General features: G+C 48.2%; 1 protein-coding gene across 1 annotated transcript in view; it reads left to right on the top strand.

The window, feature by feature from the left end:
- Positions 1-692: 692 nt before the first annotated feature.
- The window catches only part of SPG7 (SPG7 matrix AAA peptidase subunit, paraplegin), a 29,377-nt gene continuing 5,497 nt past the window's right edge, over positions 693-24,572 (top strand). The window contains exons 1-12 of the mRNA XM_072346123.1: positions 693-919; positions 2,242-2,344; positions 3,265-3,354; positions 7,942-8,192; positions 8,462-8,601; positions 10,919-11,021; positions 12,501-12,626; positions 12,940-13,102; positions 13,547-13,720; positions 18,914-19,038; positions 20,163-20,265; positions 21,302-21,412. Of these exons, the coding sequence (XP_072202224.1) occupies positions 827-919; positions 2,242-2,344; positions 3,265-3,354; positions 7,942-8,192; positions 8,462-8,601; positions 10,919-11,021; positions 12,501-12,626; positions 12,940-13,102; positions 13,547-13,720; positions 18,914-19,038; positions 20,163-20,265; positions 21,302-21,412 (1,582 nt within the window). The 5' untranslated portion in view covers positions 693-826. The remainder of the gene's footprint in view (positions 920-2,241; positions 2,345-3,264; positions 3,355-7,941; positions 8,193-8,461; positions 8,602-10,918; positions 11,022-12,500; positions 12,627-12,939; positions 13,103-13,546; positions 13,721-18,913; positions 19,039-20,162; positions 20,266-21,301; positions 21,413-24,572) is intronic.

Raw genomic sequence — 24,572 nt, 5'->3', positions numbered from 1 at the left:
TGGTGGAAGGTTTGCTTAGCTACATCCCAGGGGGCAGATGACAATTAACGTCCTAAGAGACTCTTCTAGAAAGAGGATGCTAATTCAGACCTGCTGGGAAGGAAGAGATCCTTCACACAGATAATGATTTATTATTCTTTTACGTAGCCCTGCAATCTGCAGTTCAAGAACTCCTGATGTACATCGGGATGGGGGACTCCCAACTACAGTGTCAATACAGTAAGCTGCCCCTGCGGCCTGCGGAAAGCATCCCGGTGAGCAAACCAGGACAGAAGAAAGAAGGTGTCTTTCTTCCTGCAGGGAATCAAATGGCACATAAAGGCAGCGGGCAGGAGGTTGTGGAGATCTGACCTGCAGGTCTGGCAAAGGGAACGTACGTGTGAGGAGAGCAAAAGAGCGTCGGTGCGGCGGGAGGGAGGAGGTGGCTCCCAAGAGCCGGACCGCAGGGCAGGAGGGCGCTGAGGGCGCCTACCTCGTGTCGTCGTACCGCGAGCTGTCAGCAGGGGATCTTCCTCAGCGACAGCAGCCGGGAGGCCCCGCTCTCCTTCCCCTCGGCCGGACGCGGCAGCCCGCGGCTCTCGGCCCGGCCCGGCCCCGAGCTCGGTGCTCCCCGTTGCCGCGGTAACCGGGTGGGCCGACCCGCGCGGCCCCGCCCCCCGCGTCCGCCATCTTGCGGCATGGCAGCGCGGCCGCGGCCCGCCCGGCCCCAAGATGGCCGCCCGCCCTTCACCGCCCGCTTCCGTCCCCGCTGAGGCCTGCGGCTCCCGGCGCGGCGCTCCCTCGGCGCTCTGTGCTCGCCGCCGCCTCCCAGCGCTGCCGGCGGGACATGGCGCTGCTTCGCTTCCTGCTGCTGCGGGGCCGCTGCGGCTGGCGGCCTAACCCCGCCGCGTGGGCCCGGCCTCGGCCCCGGAGCCCGCAGGTAACGGCGCGGGGCTGGGCGGACCGGGGCCTGCGGGGGGAGCGGCGCGGTGCGATGCGGTGCGATGCGGTGCTGCCTCTGTGGAGCTGCGCTCCTGCAGGCCGAGGGCTGGGGATGTGTGCGGGGGTGTGGAACTGCTGTAATGTTAATGACCAGCTGGGACTGACGGCTCGTTTTTCCTTTGCCAAGAGTATGGGAGACTGGTACTGAAGGAGTCTGTGTCAGTGAGCGTCGTTCAAAGCAAACGCATCTTAATTTGACAGGTTTCATTCTCGGGTCCCAAAATGTATCGGTCAGCAGATGGGAAATGTCCATTAAAGTCAGATGGGTGTATCTGGTTTGGAGGAATTCAGCTGTGCAGCCTGATGGTTTCAGCACTGTTTGACGTTAATGCGCTGCCTGGGCATCCCACGGCAGGAGGTTGGAACAAGATGACCTGTAAGGTCCCTTCTGACCCAAGCCATCCGTGACTCTATGAGCTATACAGGCCTCCAGCAGGACCTAAAGCTCGCTGTGTTTCAGTGCAGGGATCAAGTGCAGGCAGCCCAAGCAGGCAGTGGAGGAAGGACAGTTGTGGGATTGCTGTGTGCATCATGCCAGGCTTTCCAACTGCCTCGGTTCTGTGATCAATTTAAATTAGTCTGCAGCGTTCCACTCCAAAAAGCACTGATGCTGACAGGCCAGCACAAGCAGCTGTGTTGCTGTCTAGCAAGTAAGGAGGGCCAGGGATTTCAGCCTAGTTGTCGCTCCTGTCTGGCTTGTCTCTGCCATTGAGGCACAGCCGGACAGGGAAACATACAGCTGAGAAAGGGGAAGACTTGTGTTTACTCAGGGTATTAGTTTGTGTCGACTTTCAGATGCTGTGAAACAGCCCTTCCATGTGGGTTTTAAGCCGTAGGCTTGCTGCTGAATTCCCATGGGGAAAACAGTTGTGTTACTGTTGTGAACAGGGCTACATTGTAGTAATGCTTAAGATTATCTGCTAGGGGAGGGTGTGTTTGTATCCGAAGAGTCGATTTCCCACCTATCTTTATAGCAGGGGCACAGCAAGGAAGCTGATCACAGTATCCAAGTGTTTTGAGTATACGTTTCTATTTATACCGGTGCTTGCTTTAAACTGGATTGTAAACAATATCTTCACAGTCACATGGCAAGCTCACAGCACAACCAGGAATAATATTTGGGGCTTCCAGCTGCCGGTCCTGTGACTTACCCACAATATTTTCATGTCCAGAAGTCTATGTCTCACGGGATGTGGGGATGGTAAGCAGTCACAGTACTTTTCCAATAGTTGTTGTTTCCTTCTTAATCTTCCTCTTCAGGGCCTTCTGGCACAAACAATTTCCCCCACGTGTCAAGGTCTCGGTGGGGTCCTAGTGAAGCAGCACATCATCCGAGATCCAGCCAGGCTTTGGAATCTCTTAGGTGAGTCCTGAAGAACAACTGTACAGGTGGAGGAGGAAAAAAAAAGTCTTATATAGGAAGCATGTTGACTTTTCCTCGCTCGTCGTTCCTCGAGCTGAAATCAGGCTGTTCTGTTCTTGGCTCTGGGGTCAGTGAGCAATCTGCAGGTGTTCTGGGTTATTGTTTGGTGGCAGAGAGGAACAGTGGCACCTTTCCCCGAGGAGCTCGGTGCGATGAAGTAAGCACTGGAGTCATCAGTCATTTATGAACGGCAGACTTCAAACTGGACAGTCTTCCTGCGTCTCATTAGCAAAGCTAAGAAGAAAATATCGTTCACCGTGAGCAATTGAAGCTGAAATCACTTACCTCGCTTCTCTCATTTTTTGGTGTTTTCTTGGCAAACAAAGCCTTCGCTTCATTGTTCTGCAGCATCCACTCTGAGTTTTATTGTTTGTTGCCATGCTTTCTTGGCTTTTATTAGAGAATCCCAGCAGCGTGTTTTGAGAAACCTGCCTTTAACTCCAGCACACGTTCTCCTTTAGCGTGCATTTCCAGCTCCAGTATGAGGCTGCTTTTAACCGACCGTACCAGTTAACTTCAGTTATGCCTTGGGGAATGTTTAAGTGTTTCAGTACTGAATGCATTGCTCCAGATGATTTTCTTTGCCATACTGAAATCATGTCTGAACAAACTCATCTCTTCAATTGAATTGTTGAGAAGTGTATGTTATATAAGGAAACTGGAGGAGTCTGTCCCTCCCATTACTCCCTCTTATGAGGCTGTTTCATTTTCTTGGCAGGCAAATGGAGCTGTGCTCTTGGGTGGGTGTGGAACTTGGATTTCTGTGCGTTTGGAGCTCATGTGTTTCTGCTGTCCTTGGTCCACCTTTCTCTGTCACCTGAGGTCTTTGGTGGTGACTGTGTAACTCTGCTTGCCTGCAGGTAGCACTTGCTATTTTACTACTTCAGCCTGCCAAAGGAGTAACCATAAGAATGGAGGATTCAAAAAGAAATCTCCGAAGGAGGAGGAGGGTATGTATGTGCCAAAAGCACGTTTAATGACATGAATCTTGTGTGTGTGTGTGTGTGAGAGGGGTAAGAGTGGACAGCATGGGCAGGTAATGGTAATGCTCATCTCTGGGTCCTGGAGGTTTGTTCCTGTAGCTCATCAGCCTATGGCTAAGAGCAGCCTTGAAGGGGTGTGTTGTCTTAGCTACTGGAATGCTCATGCAGCTTGTGAAACTGATCTGTGAAAGGTGCTACTTTGCGTTCTGTGCAAATAATTTCATTGATTTGGATTTTTTTTTGCTTTAATTTTGTCACTTTGCAAATCCCATTTCCTTCTGTGGAGTTTCAGTCTGGAGGTTTTGGTGCGTAGCACTGACTGAGTGAGGAGCTGAATGTTAACATGAATTGAAGCCGGAGTCTGTTTCTTGTTTTGTTTACCTTCTTTGTGGATGTGTCCGCTTTTAGTGGTTTACAGAGCTCGAGTTAAACAGTAGATTGCTTAAGGAGTTCTTGGCTGAGTTACTGAGGGGCACTTGCTCAGATTTTTGTCTTTTTGTAAAGCAGGTGTTCGTGGATACTGGGCTGCTGTTTGCTTTGGGCTGTTTATGCATCTCTTGCACTGTCTAATCCTTAGGCATCCCAGCATAATGGATGTCCTGAAAATTAATGGTATCTCACTGAACGTGTCCTGAAATCTATGGAGCTGTGCAGCATGCCGGGTTACATAGAGAAGTCAAGGAGTGTGCCCTCTGTGCACCTTAAGCTTGTTTGGGGAAGGAGGGAGGGGAATGAAATGGCACTAAAAAGGAGCAGGGGTGTGAAATAGCACTCGAATACTGGGCAAAAGCCTTGCTGGACTTCCACTAGGCCTGTGTTTGATCCTTGTGTGTTCTACCAGTTGTCCCATACCCGTAGGTCCTCCCCAAAGACTTTCTGAACTGGAGCTGATTTGTGGGTGTCCCTTCAAGCATTGGCATTGTTGGCAACCTTTCTCTATTTGTAGGTTGATAACATCTGCATTCCATTTAGAAAGTGTAATTTGACTCTTCCAATTCAGTAAGGAGAGCTCTCTGCTCATTTATGAATGCATACCCTTTCCCTCGAGCCTCCCAGGAACCAAAGTTCATACAAGGCTTCTGGGATCTGTGTTGGCTGTTTTCAGACTCTGTGGTGCAGCTTTTAGCTGGAAGTCCCACAGCTGAGGGCCCACTCTGTGTCTGCTGGCCTGGGGTTTGCTTATATGGCAGAAGTTGTGTAGATGAAGGTCTCATACTTGCATCTTGTCAATGGTGTTTGCAGAAGCATTAAAGCCCCGAGTGCTTTCTTCCTTTTGTGGCTTTAGTGATGCTTGCAGGGGCTGTTGCTGTCTGAGACTTGTTGGATGGCTGTGTGCTGCTTTGTCTTGGACTCCTGAGCTAGGGTAAGTCTTGTGTAGACAGAGCAGCAGACGCCTGCTGTAAGTGAGGAGGCATCTCACGCTTCTACGTGTTGTGGTGTAGAGTTTTACCTGGGTATCATCAGGCAGTGGAACAGGTTGGCTTCTCCCTTGTTGTGCTTAAACACAGTGATGGAATCTTCTTGAATGAACTGACGTGTGAAGTGAAAGCAATGAGATGGTGATGCCTTCAGCCTGACTCGTGCCATTGCACACGGTCTCTCGAAGCCCAGATCTGTGGCTTTGTCAGCGGGTCTGTGTAACTGAGGTGCATTGGGACGCAAGTGCAGGGATGGCAGAGTCCTCGTTAGAGAAGCCTGAGCGCAGAGCTGGGGTGCTTGTCATTAGTGAGACCACACAGGGTGGTGGTGTGTGCAGCGCCCTGAAGTGCTGCGGCTGTTAAAATTAGTAAACAGTAACATGCTGTGTTCTGTGGCCTCTTTTCTCCTGTGATTAATGGATAGCTTGACTTTGGGAGGTGGAATGCTACCCTGTGTCTCCAGGGGAATGCTCATCTCCGCAGTAATTATTAAAAAGAACTCTTCAAACTGTCAGTGCAGCCCTTGCAAGATTTTAATCAGAGAGTTCAGATCTGGGGTTAATGGCAAATCATTGCTTTGTGGAGGCTTTCAGAGACTGAAGAGCTGGACGTGTTCCCACAGCTGTTGCTTGTGAGTGTCACATCCAGTTCCTGGTTCTCATTTGCTGGGTGTTGTGGGGTAGCTTATGGTGCAATGTGTGAATGTTGTTCTATAAAGACGGTCACATTTTGCATAAACTTAGAGATAGATTAATTTTATCCATAATTAAATGCAGGGTAGAAGAAAACTTTGCATCCTCCTGTAGCTTTCTAGACGGTTCTGAAGCAATTCAGCCGTGCATTAAACATCTGAGCTGCTGGGTAAGTTGTTGGTGTGAGGTGCCCGATGGCCAGCAGCGATCTCCTTGGTGATGACATCCTCAGCTGTCTGTGCTTTAGAACGTGTTTATTTGCATCCCATCTGAAGTTCAGTACAGAGAAGTGCTTTAGCCACAGCTGGTGCTGAGATCTCCGAGGAGTTTGCACAGCAGTAGACAGACTTTCTTCATGTCTGTGCTCATTTCTCTGGAGTCCTTTCTTTTCTCTATAAAACTTTGTTGTTTACAACTTGCTCTGTAGTTGAGGACAATGCCCAGACTGAGGCCTTACTGTACTGTATTTTAATTTCCTTTAATCAAACTGTCAACCTACAGGGCTCCTTTGGATTAATTGCTGTGTTTTAATAAAGCTGGATCTAGCAGGTAACACGCAGGTGAGGAGGAGACATCAAAGAAGGAAGCGGATGGGCTGGACGCAGCGTCTGAGCTTGTCGCTGTGTTTTGGAATGACAGCCTTATCTGAAAAGCAGCATTGTTTCTATTTAGGAAGGAACCTTTCCTGCTGGATGTGGAGCGAGGCTGGGGAGCGGCTGACAAATGATGCTGTGCATCTGAAGGACACGGTACTTTTTTTAGCGTCTGCCTGGGTCATATGTTTGGCCCTTGGTTTTGTTGCGGCGTGCGTAGGCTCTGATTGGTGGTTAGTGATAAATGCTGGTGTCACAGCGTTTGTTAGGAGCTGGCAAATAAATCTCATCCAGGCTGGGGCAGGCAGATGTGCCTGCAGTCCGGTGGCACAGAATTAATTCATTTCTGGGCGCAGAATGGTGTTTATGTGTGCCGTGTTGCTGTCGGCTTTAAATTGCTATCAGGAATGAGCAGTAAATTATATCTATTGAGAGCCTGCGTGTATCTGTAGAAAGAGAGATTGGTTGTCATCTTAATGTGGGAAGGCTGGCTGGCAGTGAGCAGCACTCCCAGAATTCTGCCTTTGCACTACCAAAGTGCTGGGAGCTGAAAAAGGCTCTGCAGGCAAACCCTCAGCATAGCCCATCCCCTCTACTTGTGTCTCCAGAGTCAGTAGTGCAGGAACACATGTAATGTTTAAATCCCCCTCTGATAAAGACCCTCAGTGTAGAGAGTTACCAGGCCTGTGTGAGAGTGAAGTCATAGCCAGGGAAAGAATGTGCTGTTCTGTTAAGGTACTGAGATTGATTTGCTGTGCGTTTCAATTCATGGATAAATCGCATCTCTCTTCTTCTGTGCTGTTGTAGATTTATTGCAAATGCAGATCTTTTCTTAGGTAGTAGAACTGTTGTTGCTCTTGTGATGCAGGGTGCCGGCAGATCAGGAGTGCAGCTGGAAGCAGTTATGCCTTGCAGGGCTGTGCTACATCATTTAGCCCTAATATTTTTCTAGTAGGCATTGTTATATCTAACAGGACTAGGCAGAGCAGATGCATGATACTCAGAACTGAGCTACAGCTGTAATTTATAGCAAGAAAGGTCTGATGGCTTTATTTGGTCCGCATCTGTATAATACTAGAAAAGTGAGGTAGGCTTTCATTTTAGGGCAGAATGGCACCTGGTGGGGTTGTAACTGGTTTGGTGGGCTGAGACCATGCAAAGTGTCCTGCGGCAGGGCTGGGCTGCCTAAGAACAGGAAGCTGCAAGGTTGCTGCATCTCTTGATACATGCTGAAATCTAAAAGCAGGGGGCTTTTTTGCCTCACTGGTGCTTTGGTTCCTCCCCTTCCCAAAGCTACACTTAAAAGAGGCAATTCTCCATTGTCTGTCCATGTAGTCTGTGTAGGCAGCACCTCACTGTGTGGCTTTTGGGGCATGGGGCACAGCTGCAGGTAGCTGTGGTAAAACAGTCTGGGTCGGGAAGCAGCAGCGTGTTGCACCCAGGTTATTGCTGGCCAATGGGGTGCAAAATTTGCCTCCTTCTCTTTGCTAGGTTTACATCTGAGTATGCTTTCATAGCCAGACTTCTGCCCTGCTGCTGCCCATGTGTACAGCTGATGGCCCTGTGGCCTGGCAGCTGAGAAGGCAGAAAGGGCTGCAAGTGTAATGTAACCCGAAAACCTGGCTCACGGTGTAACCTTGAGCAAGTCACACAACCTCTGATTGCCTTCGTGAGCTGAGCTGAAAAATGGCCTGTGTGGTGCAAGTCAGGTGGTGCCTATGGGTATGGTGCTTCCAGGGGTAGTGCTGCATTCATCTTTGTCATGGGGCTGTCCCTCTGCTGGCCAGAAAGTTCTGCACTGACATGCTGACATTTTTCTTCTCTGATTTTATTTTCTTTTGTACCCTAAAGAGGAAGAGAAACGCAGGAAAAGGGAAAATCAGATGCACCTGGAACGCTTGCGGGCACTCCTCATCATTACTTTAATAGTGCTGCTGTTTCGATTCACGGTCAGCGAGAACAGAGAAGGGACCAACATCTCCTGGAATTACTTCATCAACGAGATGCTGTCCAAGGGGGAAGTCCAGAGAATCGAAGTGGTTCCAGAGAGTGATATTGTGGAAATCTACCTGCACCCAGGAGGGACCCCGCATGGACAAGTTGTGAGTGACTTTCTGCCTTTGGAATAGAGGCTTAGAGATCTGAGGAGATCTGAGAGAAAAAGGATTGAATTGCCTTAAGATGGCCTTGTCCCTAACTTCACTTGGAGTCCCTCTGTCTGTTATCTGCTCGTTATTTCATTGGTGTGGCCAACGAAGGACATAACAATGTTTATTTTGTCTGACTCGGCCATGCTGTGCACCCCGTCTGCTCCTTGTTGTCTTTCTACCGCACTTACACTGTCTTCATACTGCTTCCCATTGCATTCCAGAACGTTACCCTGCTGTACACAATGCGAGTGGCAAACATCGACAAGTTTGAGGAGAAGCTGAGAGCTGCGGAGGACGAGCTGAACATTGATGAGAGAGAGAGAATCCCCGTTTCCTACAAACACCCCGGCTTTTACGGAAAGTATGACCTCAGCTCCTCCTTACTGTTTGTCTTATGCTGGCAACAACATGCCTCGCTTGGAGAGGAAAGTTCCTTCCAACTGAATGTTATGTAAATACAAAACAAAAGAAGTGGTCCCTGTTTGGAGCAGGTAGCTGGTCTGTCAGAAATGCTCTGGATGGGCTGTAGTGTTTCAGAACTGAGAGTCCCAAGGAGGTGTGTGGAACCACAGCGTGTAGCAGATCAAAATGTTTCAGCTCGGTGTCAGCAGGTCTGAGGAAAGCCTGTCGGCTGCTTTGTGTTCTTGCTTAGCTGTGCACCTTTTTGTCTTTATAATCCATTCTTCGAGTGCACTAATGGATTCTGTGAGATAGAAATCCTGACTCAACAAGTGTGATGTTAGACCCTGCTCCGTGCTGAATGTTGATGGTGCAGTCGGCCTTCCCCCATTTAAATGCTTTGAGGAAGGCCTGCGGTGGTGATTCAGTCTGTAAAAATAAACGCCCAGTTCAGGCCTGTTCCCCAGGTGGCTGTAGCTCACAGGACAGCCTGTGCTGGTGCTGGCTCCTGCTGTGAGCCACATACTGAGCAGAGCAGCTTTGCTGCTAAGCTACAAAATCTCAGTGAGAGAGAGGTACTTCATTAAACTTTCTGTTACCTGAAACCTAGATCTTCTGCTCTTAAAAACAACAGTAATTAAGGAGTCAGTGCTCAAATAAACAACAAGAGAGAAAATCTTGTTGAAAGACTACCATGCTCTGGCCAGGCTTCGTCTTGTTCTTCCCTATGATGTACAAGTGTTCTGTGGCTGTTTGCTGATGTGGTTTATTTACCCTTCTGGTAAGGCTGGCAGTTTGTTTTTACAAGATAGGATTTATGGAGTCCAGGGCACAAAACAGATCTGGGCTGTTGGACAGACCCACCGCCAGCACTGATGGCTGTCACTGCTGCAGAAAGATGCTTTCCATCAGTGTGTGAGGCTGGTGTTTGGAGAGCTCTCGACTAATTGCTGGTTCTGAAGTACGGGAGATGCAGCACAGTATTGTGCTTGCCAAGTGGAGCAATCCTGTATCCTAACAACCAAGAAAGATAGTTTCATACTGCTGCAATTGTCTGCCAAGGTGGTGTGGTCATCTGCTTGTGCCCCATGCAAAGATCTGCATCATCTGGTTTCAGCAGCCCTGGGGGTCTGCAGCGTGGTATCATTTCCCTCTAGGTGGGCATGGTTGGTGTGCAGCCCTTCCTTCCAGGTGCCTCACTCAAGTGTGAAATAAAATATCACGGTTGTGTATGAGGAAGATAACCTGGAGAGGAGTTTGTCTAATTGCTTGTCCTCCATGCAGTGTCTTTGCAGTTTTAATACGTGACTTACATGGAGATAGATGAACTTCTCAAATGGCTCGTGCAATCTTTAGTTGAAATTCAGGGCTTGCCAATTTTTGTCAAAGTTCTAAGAAGAGTAAACTGAACTGCTGAAGTCAGCCAGCGCCACAAGCTGCTTGCCTTACCCCTGAAAGACATGCAGTGGGGTCTGAATCCTCTCTGAGGAGACGTCAGAGTCAGGAGTTTAACCTGTGTGGCACTGTGTACTTACGGCTTGCATTCAGTTTACCTTCAGATCTGGGCACTTGATGCATTTCAGAATTAATCCTCTGCTTGCACAGCTGACAAATTGGAGGTGACTTTCAGCTTTCAGCGTTGCCTAGGAGCTTTCACTGAGAAGAAACAATGCAGCTGGGGATAATATAGCATGTGCTATTCCCCTCGTTTCAGTGAATCATAAACTGATTCACTGTTTAGAGGGGATTTCAGAGGCATGGCACGCATATTCCTAGTTCCAAGATAAGGAACAGAAGTGCGGTGAGGGTGGATCATTTCATGGGGTCAGGCCGTGTTCATGCAGGGGGCTGAGGTAGGGCTTCTTGAGTCCCAGCCCGCTTGCACTGGGATTTGTGCCAGGAGTGGGCAGTTAGGAGCTGCCAGGTGTTTCTGGACACAGGATGGGACTGCCAGCACCATCAGCCCCTGCTCAGGATGTGATCTGACTCCTGCAGGTCCTACCTGTTTGATGAGCATAATGCTTCTGAAGCAAAGGGTCAGTGGGAATTGCTTCTGCAGCCATAGCAGCGTGTGTCAGCATCTTCTGTGTAACTTCTGAAGTTATGTAGTTGTTGGGGTTTTCTTACATCTATATAAAAACTACACAAGTGGTGTTTTCTTAGTCATGGATGCTCACGGTTGCGTTTCTAGCCTAAGTGTCAGGACTATTTAAAACAGTAAAAGTAGGTACAGCTTGTAATATTTACTCAGTTTACCTGTCTCACTTTTGTCCTTTCAGTGACGTCATCTCCCTGATAGTGACCCTCGTGGCTGTGTCCATGTTGTGGAGCATCTTCCGCCTTATAAGGGTTGCGGGCCGGGCAGGAGGATTCAATGCTTTTGTGAGTATCCTGGGTCTTTCTGTTGCTTTGCATCCTGTGGGTACTCTTGTCCTCTGGCCTCACCTCCTTCCTTTTCCCCAGCAAAGTCAACACAGATTGAGAGTTAACTGATGTCAGAGACTCTTCAGTCTGGATACATCTCGTTTCTTTTCCTGTCCCGATCATCTGACCAGATTGTACAGTAACTGGCCTTAGTGGAGGCCCTTTCTTTCCCCAATGGCAGGAAGGGCTGAGCTCAGTGAATTTGCAGTCCAGTTTGCTCTGCTATTTTCAAAGCTCGTTAATGAGTTGCAGCTGCAGATGGTGTTTTTCACTGGGTCCTGCCAATATGCCTCCCATACAGCCAGGAGTAGGAATTGCTGCTTTCTGCAAAATGAATTCTCAATTTATAAAGTATGTTCAGATTCTGGATTTCATTATGTGTTGGCCTGTTCCCCTCACGCCACATGGCTCACTTGCAACATCACTTAAATCTCCTCCTACCCTCCTCCCTTGCCTGGATCAGCTGATGAAACTGTGTGGAAATCAGCCCTGGGTGTGCTGGTATCGACCGCAGGGACTTGGGGGTGAAAATAGTGGTGCATTCAGTCCCTTGTTGGATTCCCCACTCAATGTCCTCTGAAGTTCTCTTCTGGCTTTGAGATTCTTTTTGTACAAAGGGGTACAGCTGCTTGGAAGAGAATAGTTTAAAGGAATGCTGAGTAACGAGGGCCTTGAGGACTCATTTCTGCCCTTGGGTAAGTGGGACAGCAAGGCCCTGCATGTTTAACTCTTCATTTGGATAAACTAAGGCATGAGAAGCTATAAACTTTCTTCTCAAAGCAAACAAAAAGATCCTGAGTGACTGTTTTCAGCAGAACATAATGAGCAGTTACCAGCAGAGTGTTGAACTAAAGCCTTGTTCTGACTGTCGCTGTGGCTTAGTGCACACCAGGAGGTTGAGATGTGGTGCCTGTTCAGTCGGAGAGCCTACGGTTCTGTCCCTGGGTTGTGTTGTAGGAGAAACTGATGGTGTTGGATACTGGTGTAAAATGCCTGTTGGCACACATTTACAAGGCAGAGTTATTTGTTTACTTCTGATAGTTGTTCACAGTCCATACGTACCCCTTAAAACTATACCTGTCCTGGCTGTGTTAAAGACCAGAGCGTTTAGAGTCTGGGGGAGAGGATATTAATTAAAGCTTGGGGCATTCCACGTGTTTTTAGTACTCAGTCTGAGGGAGGTTGAGCTGGGTTGTGTTGGAAGTAGTAATGCAGGTTTACTCTGTTTCTTCTCAACAAAATATTGATGAGTAAAGCTTAAGTCAGCAATCCTGCAGCCTGGCTGTGAAGTATTTCCAGAGCAGAAGTTAGTAAAACAGCAGTGCGTTGGTGGGCATTGTAATGGTCTTTGTTAGCACAGGTACAGCTGCCCCTGTCTCCTGCAGTGGAAGCAAACTGTCTGGAGAGCATCTTCAGTGCTTGTGCTGCTTTCCACAGAACCAGCTGAAGATGGCTCGTTTCACCATTGTGGATGGAAAATCCGGGAAAGGGATTGGCTTCAAGGATGTAGCGGGAATGCACGAGGCAAAAATGGAAGTCAAAGAATTTGTGGACTATTTAAAGGTACAATAAAACAGTCACTGCCTGTTTTCTGGGATAGAAGGGTAACCTGGGGAAGAGAGAATACTTGTTCTCTTTATCATGCATGATACTAAGCAGCTTTTGTTTTAAAAAGGCTGGAAACTTTATTCTGCTGTGATCAACGTGACTCAGTCTCTATTTCCAGTTCTGTAACAGGCTGCAGATGTAGCTGCTCCTATTAGGAGCTCAGGGTTGGTCAGGATGAAAACAATGTCCTGAAGCTCTGGAAAACCACGTTCTTGTGCAGATGTTGTGTGTGAGCTGAGGATCTGACACAGCTGCGTTGTTCCTACAGAACCCTGATCGCTACCTTCAGCTTGGTGCTAAAGTGCCCAAGGGTGCCTTGTTGCTTGGACCGCCGGGCTGCGGGAAGACATTGCTGGCAAAGGCAGTGGCCACTGAAGCACAGGTGCCTTTCTTGGCCATGGCAGGCTCTGAGTTTGTGGAGGTGATAGGAGGTAAGCTTTGTAGGAGGGAGGGAGTAGAGCTTGTGTGGAGGATGCTGTCTGGATCCCTCACAAAGGAGTTTTCTCATTTCTTTGCATGAGAAGGAGGAGTTGGATATTTCTGCTGAAAGCATGGAAGGTTTTCAGTGATAGCAGATAGTTAACTATGTAGTACCTAAAACATGTTTTCTCTGACTTGCTAGTTAATTGCTTCTTAAAGAGGGAAACTGCAGGTCTCCATCTGAAAGCATTATCCTTGACTTGCTTCTACTCCATGACAAGCAGTGTCTAAGGATGTTAGAATAGGAGTTCTGTGGCTGGTTCTCTGTGTCTGGCATGTTGAGAGGGTCACACAGTGAGGGTTTGGTCAGGATTGGGTGCCTTTTTGGATCCATGACTCCTGCTCTACAGCTAACAATTCTAGCTTTGAAGCTCATTTCTTCTCTTTCTCTGTAGGTCTTGGAGCTGCGCGAGTTCGGAGCCTCTTCAGAGAAGCGCAGGCTCGTGCACCCTGCATCGTGTACATTGATGAAATTGATGCTGTGGGCAAGAAGCGCTCAACCAATGTGTCTGGTTTTGCTAATGCTGAGGAGGAGCAGACGTTAAATCAGCTGCTGGTGGAAATGGACGGTCAGTATTTCTCTGGCGTTTGAGCCTTTGTTACCTTGAAGATCTGGGTTTGTTGTTCTGTTTGCACTTGCCACGCCTCTTTTAGTGTTCTCTTCTTAAAGCATTCAACGTTGCTTTAAAATGAAACAAACCTTTCTTCCTCCTTCCCTGGAACAAGACTTGCTTGTACTTCACAGCATGTTCAGTCCAGAAGCTCAGCATTGCATCTTGGTCGTGTCCGTGTTAAAAGACCCTCTGTATGACAAATGAGAACCGTGTTTGGGACCCCTGCATAGGGAAGGGCTGTAGCTCTGAAGGCCAGGTGAATTTACATCTAGTAAACTTAAAAACCCTGCAGTCTTGAATGAGCTGTTTTTGTGACTGTACTCCAAAGGCCAGGTCAGGAAAGAGTGTAGTGTCACAGTCAGAGTGAATTCACCTCAGTAACCACACGAGCATCCACCTGCTAATAAATCTGATGGAAAACACGTGTTAGATAGCATGGCTGACAGAGGGCAGCAGCCCCAAAGACTCGCTCTATAGCAAATGGCTTTGGTTCAGGAGTGTTTTCCCACTGTCAGTTGGAGAGGAATTGTTTACAGTACTGAGCAACCGGAAGAGAATGAATTGGCAGCAAGGACAGTAGTGTCTTCAGCTGGTAATGCTTAGTTCCAGCTGGCCGTTAATGCTGTGGGATACTTGCTATACACTGCCTGACAGGTAGTATTTTAGTGACGGGGGCTGAAGTTTAGTTGTCCCAGAGGGGTATATGCAGTGAAATGCATTCATTCTCCTTTCCCTTGGCTTGTTGTCATGTTGCTTACCTGGCTGCAGGATTGCCTGTCTAAGGTGGGAGAGAGAAGTTTCACAAGTCCTGGTTAGGTGCTGCTCTTCTGGATGACTTCTGTACTGCGCATGGAATCAACCCTTTACTCAGGCACAAATGCCAAAAAGAGCAATCCTTTGTCTATTCTTAGTCATAACTCTGTCAGAGCCTGCAGCCCTGACCTAACTCTCATTGCTTCTGTGGCTAAATCCTACAATTGCAGATCAGCGTGTGTTTATATCTGTCTGCTGCTTTGTGGGACAGGGCTGCTTTCCCTTGTCTGACCATAAATGTGGCGCTTACCTCATCGGATTCTTCACACGGGAAGTTCTGCACTAAAACCAACCCTCTTTCTCCAGATGTACGTGTATATTCTTGACTGAGTTTTTACAGCGAAGCACTGGGTGCAGCCCTACTGAAGCAGAGTGCTTCCTGTGGTTCTGCAGCAAGGCTGATTCTGGAGGTTGCTATGGAGCAAGCCTTCCGCTCTCAGGGAGAGAAGCTAGGATCTGTAAAGTGTTTTCAGGAAAGCATCAATGTTCCTCTGTACTGCACACAAGATGATCTGTAATGTTGGATCTCTGCCTGTGCTGCAGAAGGAGAAGAAAATTGTAAGCAGGAGCACAGCGCCGTACAAACAGGATAGAGTCATCCTGCTGTATAGAGATCCTCCAGGCATCTCTGCCTCAGCTCAGGTGCAAGGGAGCTTCTGGAAGGAGTGGCGTGATCTGTAAGTGGGTCCTGAATTACCAGGCATGGATCTGGTTATCAGAGGAGCATCCTGTGAAACATATGACGCTATGTAGGTACCAGAAATGGCTATAAATACATGTGTGCAGTTCCCTGGGACTGTGCACATGCACTAACTTAGGCAATATGGCCAAGCATATGAACATATTTGGAGTGAGTGTAACTGCTTACAGCTGTATCTGTGTAGCGGTGTCTCAATGGAAAGGCCTGCAGTAACACATAGAACAGCAATCCCAGTTTGCTTTTGTGTCTTTTTTCCTCTTGACAGTTGCAGGGTGAAGTGGCAACAGGTTACCCCTGAGTCAGATGGAGGCCCACCTGTGTGTTCAGGAAAGTGTGGTCAGTACAATCCACATCTCAGTGTTAGAAATGAAAGTGTCTGACTTCCTGTCATCTGCAAGTCAGGAGCTGTTTCTAGACTGTTGCTTTCTGGGTGAGTTTCCGTTCAAAAATCAGGGCACAAATCATTCAAAAGTGAGTTTAGAAAGTGAGTATTATCCTTAGTGTATGCACTGAGAGTCCTTGAGAGCAAACAGCTTCTGTACCGTGTGCTGCCTAGCTTCTTCGAAACTGGGTGTTGCTTCATGATTATATATTTGTCTCATACAGATCGTGTATTAAGTCCCTCCTTCTGCTGAATGCTTTATCAGGCATTAAAAAAAAGCAGCCTAAGAAGTTCACAGCGTCTGATGAGAGACAGCTGGCAGACTGGTAGTGCAGGCACCATGGGCTGGCTTACTGTTAGCTTGTATGCATCAGCAGTGATCCTGGCTTGTGTTATTGAACTGCTGTCTAATTGTGCGTGCTACCTCAGTGAGCACTGACGTGCTGTGTCCATCGTTACAAAACAAAGTTTTTGGGAGGAAAGTGAATTTTAAGGAGATTGAGAGCCTGCCCAGGTGTAAGGGGGGGGGTTTGTGTGTATTTCTGATGAGAGCCTTGAAACGGGAGGTCACGGGTCTCTTGTCACCGCCTTGAGCTTAAATTAAAGGTTGAATTTCTGCAAGGTAACACCACAGAACTGAGTTGAGCTGCTAATTTGAGAAAAATCAAGTGCAGAAGTAGATCTGTGAACCATCATCTTAGCAGTGATTGTGGAGCTGTGTGTGCAAATGAGATTGCTCAGAGGTAAGGCACAGGGAGAAAAGGAGGGTCAGAGCCAAATGGAACCCCTGCTGCAGGGAGGGTGAGGACGCCAAGCAAAAAGTCCCTGTGCTAAGCTGTAAGGGCTGAGATGTGCGGTTTGATGCTCTGTGTTTCTGGTATGCTGATTTTAGTGCAGTTGTGCTCTTTCTACAAGTGACCTCGGTTCGCTTCCTTCTGACAGCTTGCTTCGTGTTCTGGAAGCATCAGAATTCAGCAGGAGAAGGGGAGGGACTGGGCTGAGCTGTACAAAAGCTGACTTTAAAAACCAGAGCGACTCGTACTCCAGCCTTTGTCAGAACAGGTGCCTGTGCTGAATAGTGAATCTTCCCTCACAAATCGCAAACAAGCGGAAGAGGAATGTGACCCAAATACCTCCTCTGCTCTGAATGCGTTTGTGAGGAGCCTGTCAGTCCTGGGCTGATCCGTGCTTTTGTGAATAAAGATGCGAGCCAGTCCTGTGAAGTCCTCAGACCTCTTCCCTTGTCTGTGCTGGGTGCAGGTTTGTGACCCCTTGGCTTCCCCCACAACGGTGGCCCCTTTTTCAATGATATTGTTCACAAATGATGTCCAAAATGCTTCTGAATGAATGGCTAACAATGCAGACGAGCTGCCTATCAAATGCACTGTGTCAGTGGGCAAGAGGGCACTCAGAGATTCGAGTGGACCCTCCCCCTTTCCTTTTAGAAGTGCCTGACGCTGTAGATATGAAGGCTCTTTTCAGGCCAGATTTCCAGAGCTGCTTTAGATTTGTTGACGTGGCTGAGGTGGTGTTTTTGTAGCCTGTTCTCATGACTGCTCGTTGCCTGGGGAAGCCAGCGCCTGTCACGTGCCAGGTGACATTGTGCTGGGAAGCGTGATGTGACTCAGGCTGTGCTGAGGATTTCTTGGAGCTGTTTGGCACTGCTGGGAAGCGGGATCGAGAGCAAGTGGGGCAGAAGCTGCTGCGAGGAGGATGCACTCAGTGGTTCTGTTTTGATTATACTCATTCTAATAGTCAGATCTATTTTAAGGTCGAGCTTTCCAAGCTCCAAAGCTGATAATGTCCTGTACCATCTAATCCTGCTGTGTGAATGAAGCTTGCTATCTCCCAAGTGCCTGCCAGTCTCTCTCCTTGTTTATCACATTCCAAAGCGCAGTGTAATGCACACCTGAAGAACGGTCAGCTTCATCCTCTCCAGGAGCTTATTTAGACAGTGTCCTGCAGGGAGGAAGAACAGAGGTTTGCTACAAAGCTGACAGAGCCAGTCCTCTGACTTACCTGTAACCTTAATCTCTCTGCTGAGCTCCTGTATGCTGACACATCTGGCAGCTTTCTGGCGAAGCCAGAGAAAGCTGAATCCCACCCATCTTACGTGCATCGAGCTGCTTTCTGCAGTGTGTGACTTGGCAGGGAAGGAAGCACACGGGACTAACATGTCCTTTCCCTGGGTAGGCTGCGAGTGCTTGGGCTGCTGAATCTGCTGGAAGCAGGTGACTCATAGCCAAAGGCCTCCGGGCACCTGGTGGAATGTAATAAATAAGCAGTGTGGTTCAGTGATTCAACATCATCCCTGGCACCCCACCCAAGCAACACAACCACCTGCCCCTTCCTGCCCTCCTCCAGCTGTTAGTGCTCTGGCTTCCCAGGAAACCCTGTCTGCCTTTGGTGCCTCTGTACTGCTGGCTGCTCTCACGGAGCCTGTAATTCCTGATGCTCCCTTCATCTTTAAGACCTGGAGACAAAACCTTGTGACTGTGGCTTGAGCTAGTTTGTGTTAATCATCGCTGCAAAGCTGTTTGGTCACATTCTGTCCCTGCCTACATGATATCCGTGGTGTATGTTCTGCAGGGTTGGTCTTTGTGCTGCTCTGGGCTGTAGTGTGCCTGGGTACCTTTTGAATGATAAAAGATGCAGATCAAACCATGCTGTGATTGAGTGGCGAGGCTATGTCCTGTATTTCTGTGTTAATCCCATTTGGTCAGAAGGAAACCTGTTCCTTCTCTGGTGGTGCTGGTAGCCTGTCTGTGAATGAAAGCTGAAAAGGCTTTCCTCAGCAATACTGGGGAGGAACATGCTCTTTCAGCTAACATATGTTGTACAACTGGAACTAAAGAAGCAGGAATTGGTTTTAGGGCTGGGGATGAGCGGACATGTTCGAACTCATCGGTATAGATTCTGTTCTGGTTTCCAGCTGGAGCAATTTGAAAATATGGCAAAAGAAAACCCAACAAAACAAAGTTGGGGCTTAAAAGGGAATTTCAGCATGTCCACAATGACCAGGAGTGGCTTTGGTGACCCGAGAGGTTCCTTCCTGCCTTGTGCTCCTAGCTGAAGAGGATGCTTTCTCAGCCTCAGCTGCCCCAAAGGATGTTGTAAATGCATTCTGCCTTTGTAATGAAGCTGTGTGAGATATTCTCTGCATCCTGCCCTGCCTCATCCCTCTCTATGCTTGCAAGGAAGTCTCTGCAATGGTGAAAACCTTCACTTTTGATTTTTACTTGTCTCACTACAGGAATGGGGACCACAGATCATGTCATAGTGCTGGCTTCCACCAACCGTGCTGATGTTTTGGATAATGCCTTGATGAGACCTGGCAGGCTCGACAGACACATCTTTATTGATCTTCCAACACTCCAGGTATATTCCATTGTCTGCCCCGTCCTTTCTGTAATGTTCACGACTAAAGCGTCCCAGTCCTTTACTTGCTGATTGTTCATTGGCCTGGCAACAGCTGAGCTTGGAGAAGACGGAGATAAGATATGATCCTCAGCAGCAGATTCTTCTGTGAGGTTCTCTGCCATGCGGATGCAGAACTTTGTTGTCTTCTCTCCGGGAAATCAGGAGCCACCTAATTGGCAAAGCTGGCTGGTGTGGGGAAAGCTCAACTCGTCATGTGCCTTGAGCACCATTTCTCATATAGGTTTACCATTTTCCTCACTGAGCTCCTCATTTTCTCTCAGGCAGCCTAAGTGACTTTCCTTCTGAATGCTTTTTTAAATCCATTTATTAGGGGAGTCAGTCATGTCCGCTGCGTTGACATTTGTGGCAGAGCTTTGGAAATAGGCTCAGCTGCAGGGAAGTTCTGTCTGCTCTGCCAGCACAGCCTCTTCTTCTCCCATCTGTGCTTTACTGTCGTCCTCAGAGTTTTCAGTTAAAATACCTCAAATGCCTGATACAATCTGGCACCGGAAGCATGAACTCTGCAGCTGCCCTGAAGGAGGAAAGGGAAAAACCCTGGCAACTGAGCCCATTGTTTTAATCAGGATCTCCTGGGCCAGCTGAATGAGTCATTCCTTGGCTGCTGGCCATCCGTCAGCTCACCCCCACCTCTGTCTGGGAAGTAAGTGGTCGCAGGCTGAGCAGCTCAGAGATGGGGTTTTCTTTTCCTGCAGTGCAGGAGGGAGCAGGTAGCTGCATCCTGAGCTCCTTCCTGCAAGTGCTTATATGGAAAGAGAAAAGTTAAAAGACAGATCAGAGTGAAAGTTAGAAGGGGAGAGCGGCCCTGGGAGAGAAAGCAGTGACTCACGGTAAGCCTCCGTACATCTGTTCTGAATTTGAGAGCTGGGTGTTTATCAGGGCTCCTGTCGAATTGGAGTGTTGTAGGGACAGCCCTGCCCTCTGCTGGCAGTGTCACTGTCCCTGTTGCCGGAGGTCTGGCTCTTCCTCTGCCCCCTGCCTTAAGGAGCAGCGAAGCTGCCATGTTAGGAAGCTTGCTGGGCTCAAGCGTTCACTGTTATGTAAGTACTCTGTGCTCTTCACAGGAGAGAAGAGAGATCTTTGAGCAGCACCTGAAGGGTCTCAAACTGATCCAAGATGCCAACTTCTACTCGCAGCACCTTGCTGAGCTGACTCCAGGCTTCAGTGGTATGACATCTTGTATCCTCCAGGGACTGTTCTGCCCCCTGCTATGCCTGCTAATTCAGCTACCTGAAGCTTTCAGTTGCTTAGGTTTAAGGGGTGTTTTGGTCTCAAGGGTTTTTCTTTTCTTTTTTTTCCTCTTTCTCTTAAAATCTTCCTCTCTGCTTAAATAGGGAGAGCCTAATCAGCTCCCTTGTGAATGGAGCTGCAGTGAGCAATTGTTTGTGGCAGTTTTCAGTGTCCTGCAATGTGTGGGAATAGCAAGATGCAGAAGCTGGGGAAAAATACACTATTTACAGTGCCTGGGATCCTAATATCTGTTTATGCACTTCTCTGAGCTGTTGTTGAAGATAAAGTGTTTTGCCCCACACTGAGATGTGAAAAGACACCTGCATTGATAGACACTACCAGGAAAGCGGATAGGAGAAACGAACAGCAATTCCTTCATCCGCTGGAGTAGAAATTGGACAGCTCTGGCTCCTGCACTGAGCCTGCTTCCAGGGTCAGTCCCTGGGAGTTTGAAACATTGCTGAGCAAGGGGCTCCAGAGTTCCTGTTTATGCGGAGTTCCTGGAATATCCTTTCTGGGTTTCCCCTCTAACAGGCCCCAGCGCACTGCCTCTTCGTGACTTCTTTCAGCAGCCCCCCACCACCATCACCCACACACGCAAACTCAGAACAGATGTTCTTTCTCTTCTGCACAGAGGTTTGTGTGGTTGCTGCATGAGCAGTGCAGCAGCCCATGCCAATCCAGACTGCCCACATCACTCCCCTGTTGTTAGAGCCAGCCTTGGCTTTAGCCTGTTAATTGATTGCTGAACTCTGTCCTCTGTATGGCAACACCGCGTTCGTTGCCAAGGCAGTTGTATTGTTCAAACCAAAGTAAACACCATGGATGAGATTCACTCTCTGTTCCCAAGGAACAAAGAGGAGCTCGCAGTGCAGGCTGTGTGACTTCCTTAGGCCCTCCTCCAGATCTGTTCTGCCTTATCTGCCTGTCATAGAACATGCCCGATGTAATTCTTGCATACTCTTGCCAACAGGAGCAGACATAGCAAATATATGCAATGAAGCTGCTCTCCATGCTGCTAGAGAAGGTCACAAATCCATTGATACTTTCAACTTCGAGTATGCTGTGGAAAGAGTCATTGCAGGTAAGTGACCCAGCCTTCCTTCACTGTGCTGTGCTGTGTTCCTTGAGAGAAGGTGCAGGTGACTGGGTTGTGTTCCAGGGCAACAGCTAGGATCTCTGTGGTCTTTCTTGTGTAAGATCTTGAATGCAATAATCACAAATGGACCAACCTTTCTGAATCTGAAGGCAAACTGAACCAGCAGCTCAAAGAAGACATTCAGTAGCAAAGCGTATACGCAGAAAAAGAGGGGGAAGACTCAGAGCTGTGTGGCTTTTTAATTAAATATTGTATATATGCATAAACATTTTAGGGAATCTTAAATAAATAAATTAGTGGAAGTATCTCTGGGGTTTTGTTCCTGCTCTGGACACCTGCTACATAAACATGAATAGCAAAGCAAATAGGCCATCCTGCCCCAACCTCACCAGCAACAGGAAGAAATGAGAGATTTTTCTTCTTGGCCTCGAAGCCCAGACTTTGATGAATTGGCAGAATAAACTGAAAGACAGTGGATTACTGTTCTCCCTCTGAGAACATCCTGTCAGCCTTTCCCTGTTGCTTGTGCAAGTGCCAGCAGAGGAACCTCTGGAGACTACCGTGTAGCAATATATTATAGGGAGGGGGAGAGAGGATTCCCAGAACGCTTGACTTCACCTGAGGGGTTTGAATCTGGTAGGTTTGTGTCTGAACTTTCCTGCAGGCAATCCCTGACTTTCATATTCAGACACTTAACTGCTTCCAGGCTGCGGTGTCATCACTGGGGGAGAGTCTGGGCAACCAGCCTGGCATTCTGTGCTTTTCTTAGAGCGTATGAAGCAGGGTGTGTTCCTACTGGGTCACTTATTTCCTGGCGCAGGAATCGCGTTTTCACCGTTTGCTTTTTATCGGAAAGTGCCCAAATATTGCCTAGTTTAAGAGAAGATATTTGAGGTCTCCTCTCAGTTTCACCTGCCTCTTACAAACATAATCCCGGGAGTGCTTTGGGTGACTGGTCACACTTCCACAAAGCCCAGGCTGTATGCAGCAGCAGGCAGCGAGACGGCTCTCACTGTAGTACAGAAACCCTAATGGGCTATAGCCAATATGTACTTTGTTTTTCCATCTGCAAGGGAGAGCACTGAACTCGCAGGGATTCCCTTGGCTATTCTTTCAGGTTCCTGCCCTTTCCTCAGTTCCCCAGGCATGGAAGACAGGGCAAAAAGCAAGTAAGACCGCAGGGGATGCACAGCAAAAGGAATATCTGGGATTCGTGTAGTGGCCGTGAGAGGGCATGGGCTTCAGCAGCTTCACTGCTGACAAGCTGGCTTGCTTCACTGAGGCTCTGTGGCATCTGGGAAGCAGTATCATCTTTTTGTTGCTTAATCTGATTTTTTCACATTAGCAAGACCTGGCTGTTGGGTTTTTTTGGTTTATTTTTTTCTGTAGAACAAGTCTAAAAGGCCCTGAACACCCCTCCGGGCCCTTATATTAAGTGTACCCTTGCCACGTAATGAGAATGCTTCTGGGTTTCACAATTAAGTTCAACATTTCAGTCGCTATAAAAGCTTTTCTTGAAGGAAACAAGATATTACTGTGCTTTCCATTATAAGCTTCTGGTTTTAATAAGGGTGATGTGGAATCAAAAGAGAACTTTGCAAGTCCTGAGGCCCTGTCAGCCTTAAAGCTTTGTGTTGCTGTGAGGGAGGAACATGAACTCTTCTCTGTGGTAGTCCCCATTGTGTTTTCAGTTTGGGAACAGAAAGCAGTCAGTAAGTCAGGTCTCCCGGGAGCGCTGGAGGAAACCTGCTGAGCACACAGAGGCATTCAGGGCTTGTCTTGGGAAGATGGAGCAGAGCCTGTGCCCTGGTGGGGTTTGTGGACACAACGTTAAGACCAGCAAAGCCAGCCCAGGGTTGTTTCCTGCAGTGTTTGTCTCATAAAGGTGGTAAGTTCAGGCCTTCAGGGAGCTCCCCAGCCTGCAGCTTACGTTATTTGGGGGCAGAAGCAATCTTCATGGGCACGCTTTGTGCTGTTGTGAGGAGAGCACAGTCCCTCCTTTCTTGGTGGGCTGACAGGGATTTAAAAAACCCATGAACCTATATATAGCATATCCGTGCATCTCTTTGTAGAAGGAGTTGTACGGGGATGAGCTCACGTGCTGCTGAAGGCAGAGTAATGGACTGACTAATGGAAATCAGGGCTGCTGCGATTCCATCACGCCTTCCAGGGCGCAGTGGTTTCCAGGGTCCCTGAGCAGTACTTCTACAAGATCTGCCACGCTCATTTTGCTGCTTCCTTGTTTAATAAAGCTCTTGTCTTTGTTTAAAAATTAATGTTTAATAGAATGTTGTTTTCCAAGACATCAAGCAACCTCGGTACCAAGCTGCTCTCGGCTCTGCCTGCTCTACCCCCTGCTGCTCCTGGCACTGTGCAGGCATCCACTTAAAAGCACTGGTACCTTTTTGCATCTGATGCATGGAGCTATAATGACTGCTTGATTCGCAGTGTATTCTGGAACAAATGTATTTTCTACATGCTAGAAGCTTGACTTGCATTCAGCATTTTTTGAAATCCTAATTGGACTTACTGTGCGTTACGGACTACTGGGTTGGAAAATAGACACTTTCAAAAATCACCTTTCTGGAGAAAGTATTAAGTGTGAGTTATGGCTTAATTTGCTGGATCTCAGGAGCCTGGGAATAAGCTGGAATGGAGCGTGCTATCGGTAATCAGGGAGTTCTGGGGTTTGGAGAAAGTTGGGTGTTTTTTTTTGTAGATACTCGTAGTTTTTTTGCTGACTTGAGCACTCAGTCTCATCTGGGACCTTTCTTATATATATAACTCAAAATCTTCCTTCCTTCCTGTCCCTGTGGGTCTGAAGTACAGCAGAATCGGTGCGATGCTTCAGCTGCTCTTGCTTTTTCTTTTTCCTTTTTTTGGTAGTGGTTTGGTGGGTTTTTCTGGGCTCTGGGGGTGTTTCCACCCTCCCAGTGGCAGGCTGACTTTGCAGTTAGGTCCCTCAGCAGGAATACGGCGTAAGATGCCTCTGGCACAGCTGGGGGCGGAACAGAGCTTTGCATTCTAGAGCTGTGATTCAACTGAGAGTCTGAAATTATTTGTGCAGTGATTAAGCCTGTTGTAAAGAGGAGAGGAGGAAAAGGCTGACAGCGCTGGCTTGCGCAACAAGCCGTACAGGGTTACG

This window comes from Excalfactoria chinensis, chromosome 11 (genome assembly GCF_039878825.1).
Source record: "Excalfactoria chinensis isolate bCotChi1 chromosome 11, bCotChi1.hap2, whole genome shotgun sequence".
Taxonomy (NCBI): domain Eukaryota; kingdom Metazoa; phylum Chordata; class Aves; order Galliformes; family Phasianidae; genus Excalfactoria; species Excalfactoria chinensis.
The sequence above is the reverse complement of the archived record's forward strand: the minus strand, read 5'-3'. Positions and strand labels throughout refer to the sequence as shown.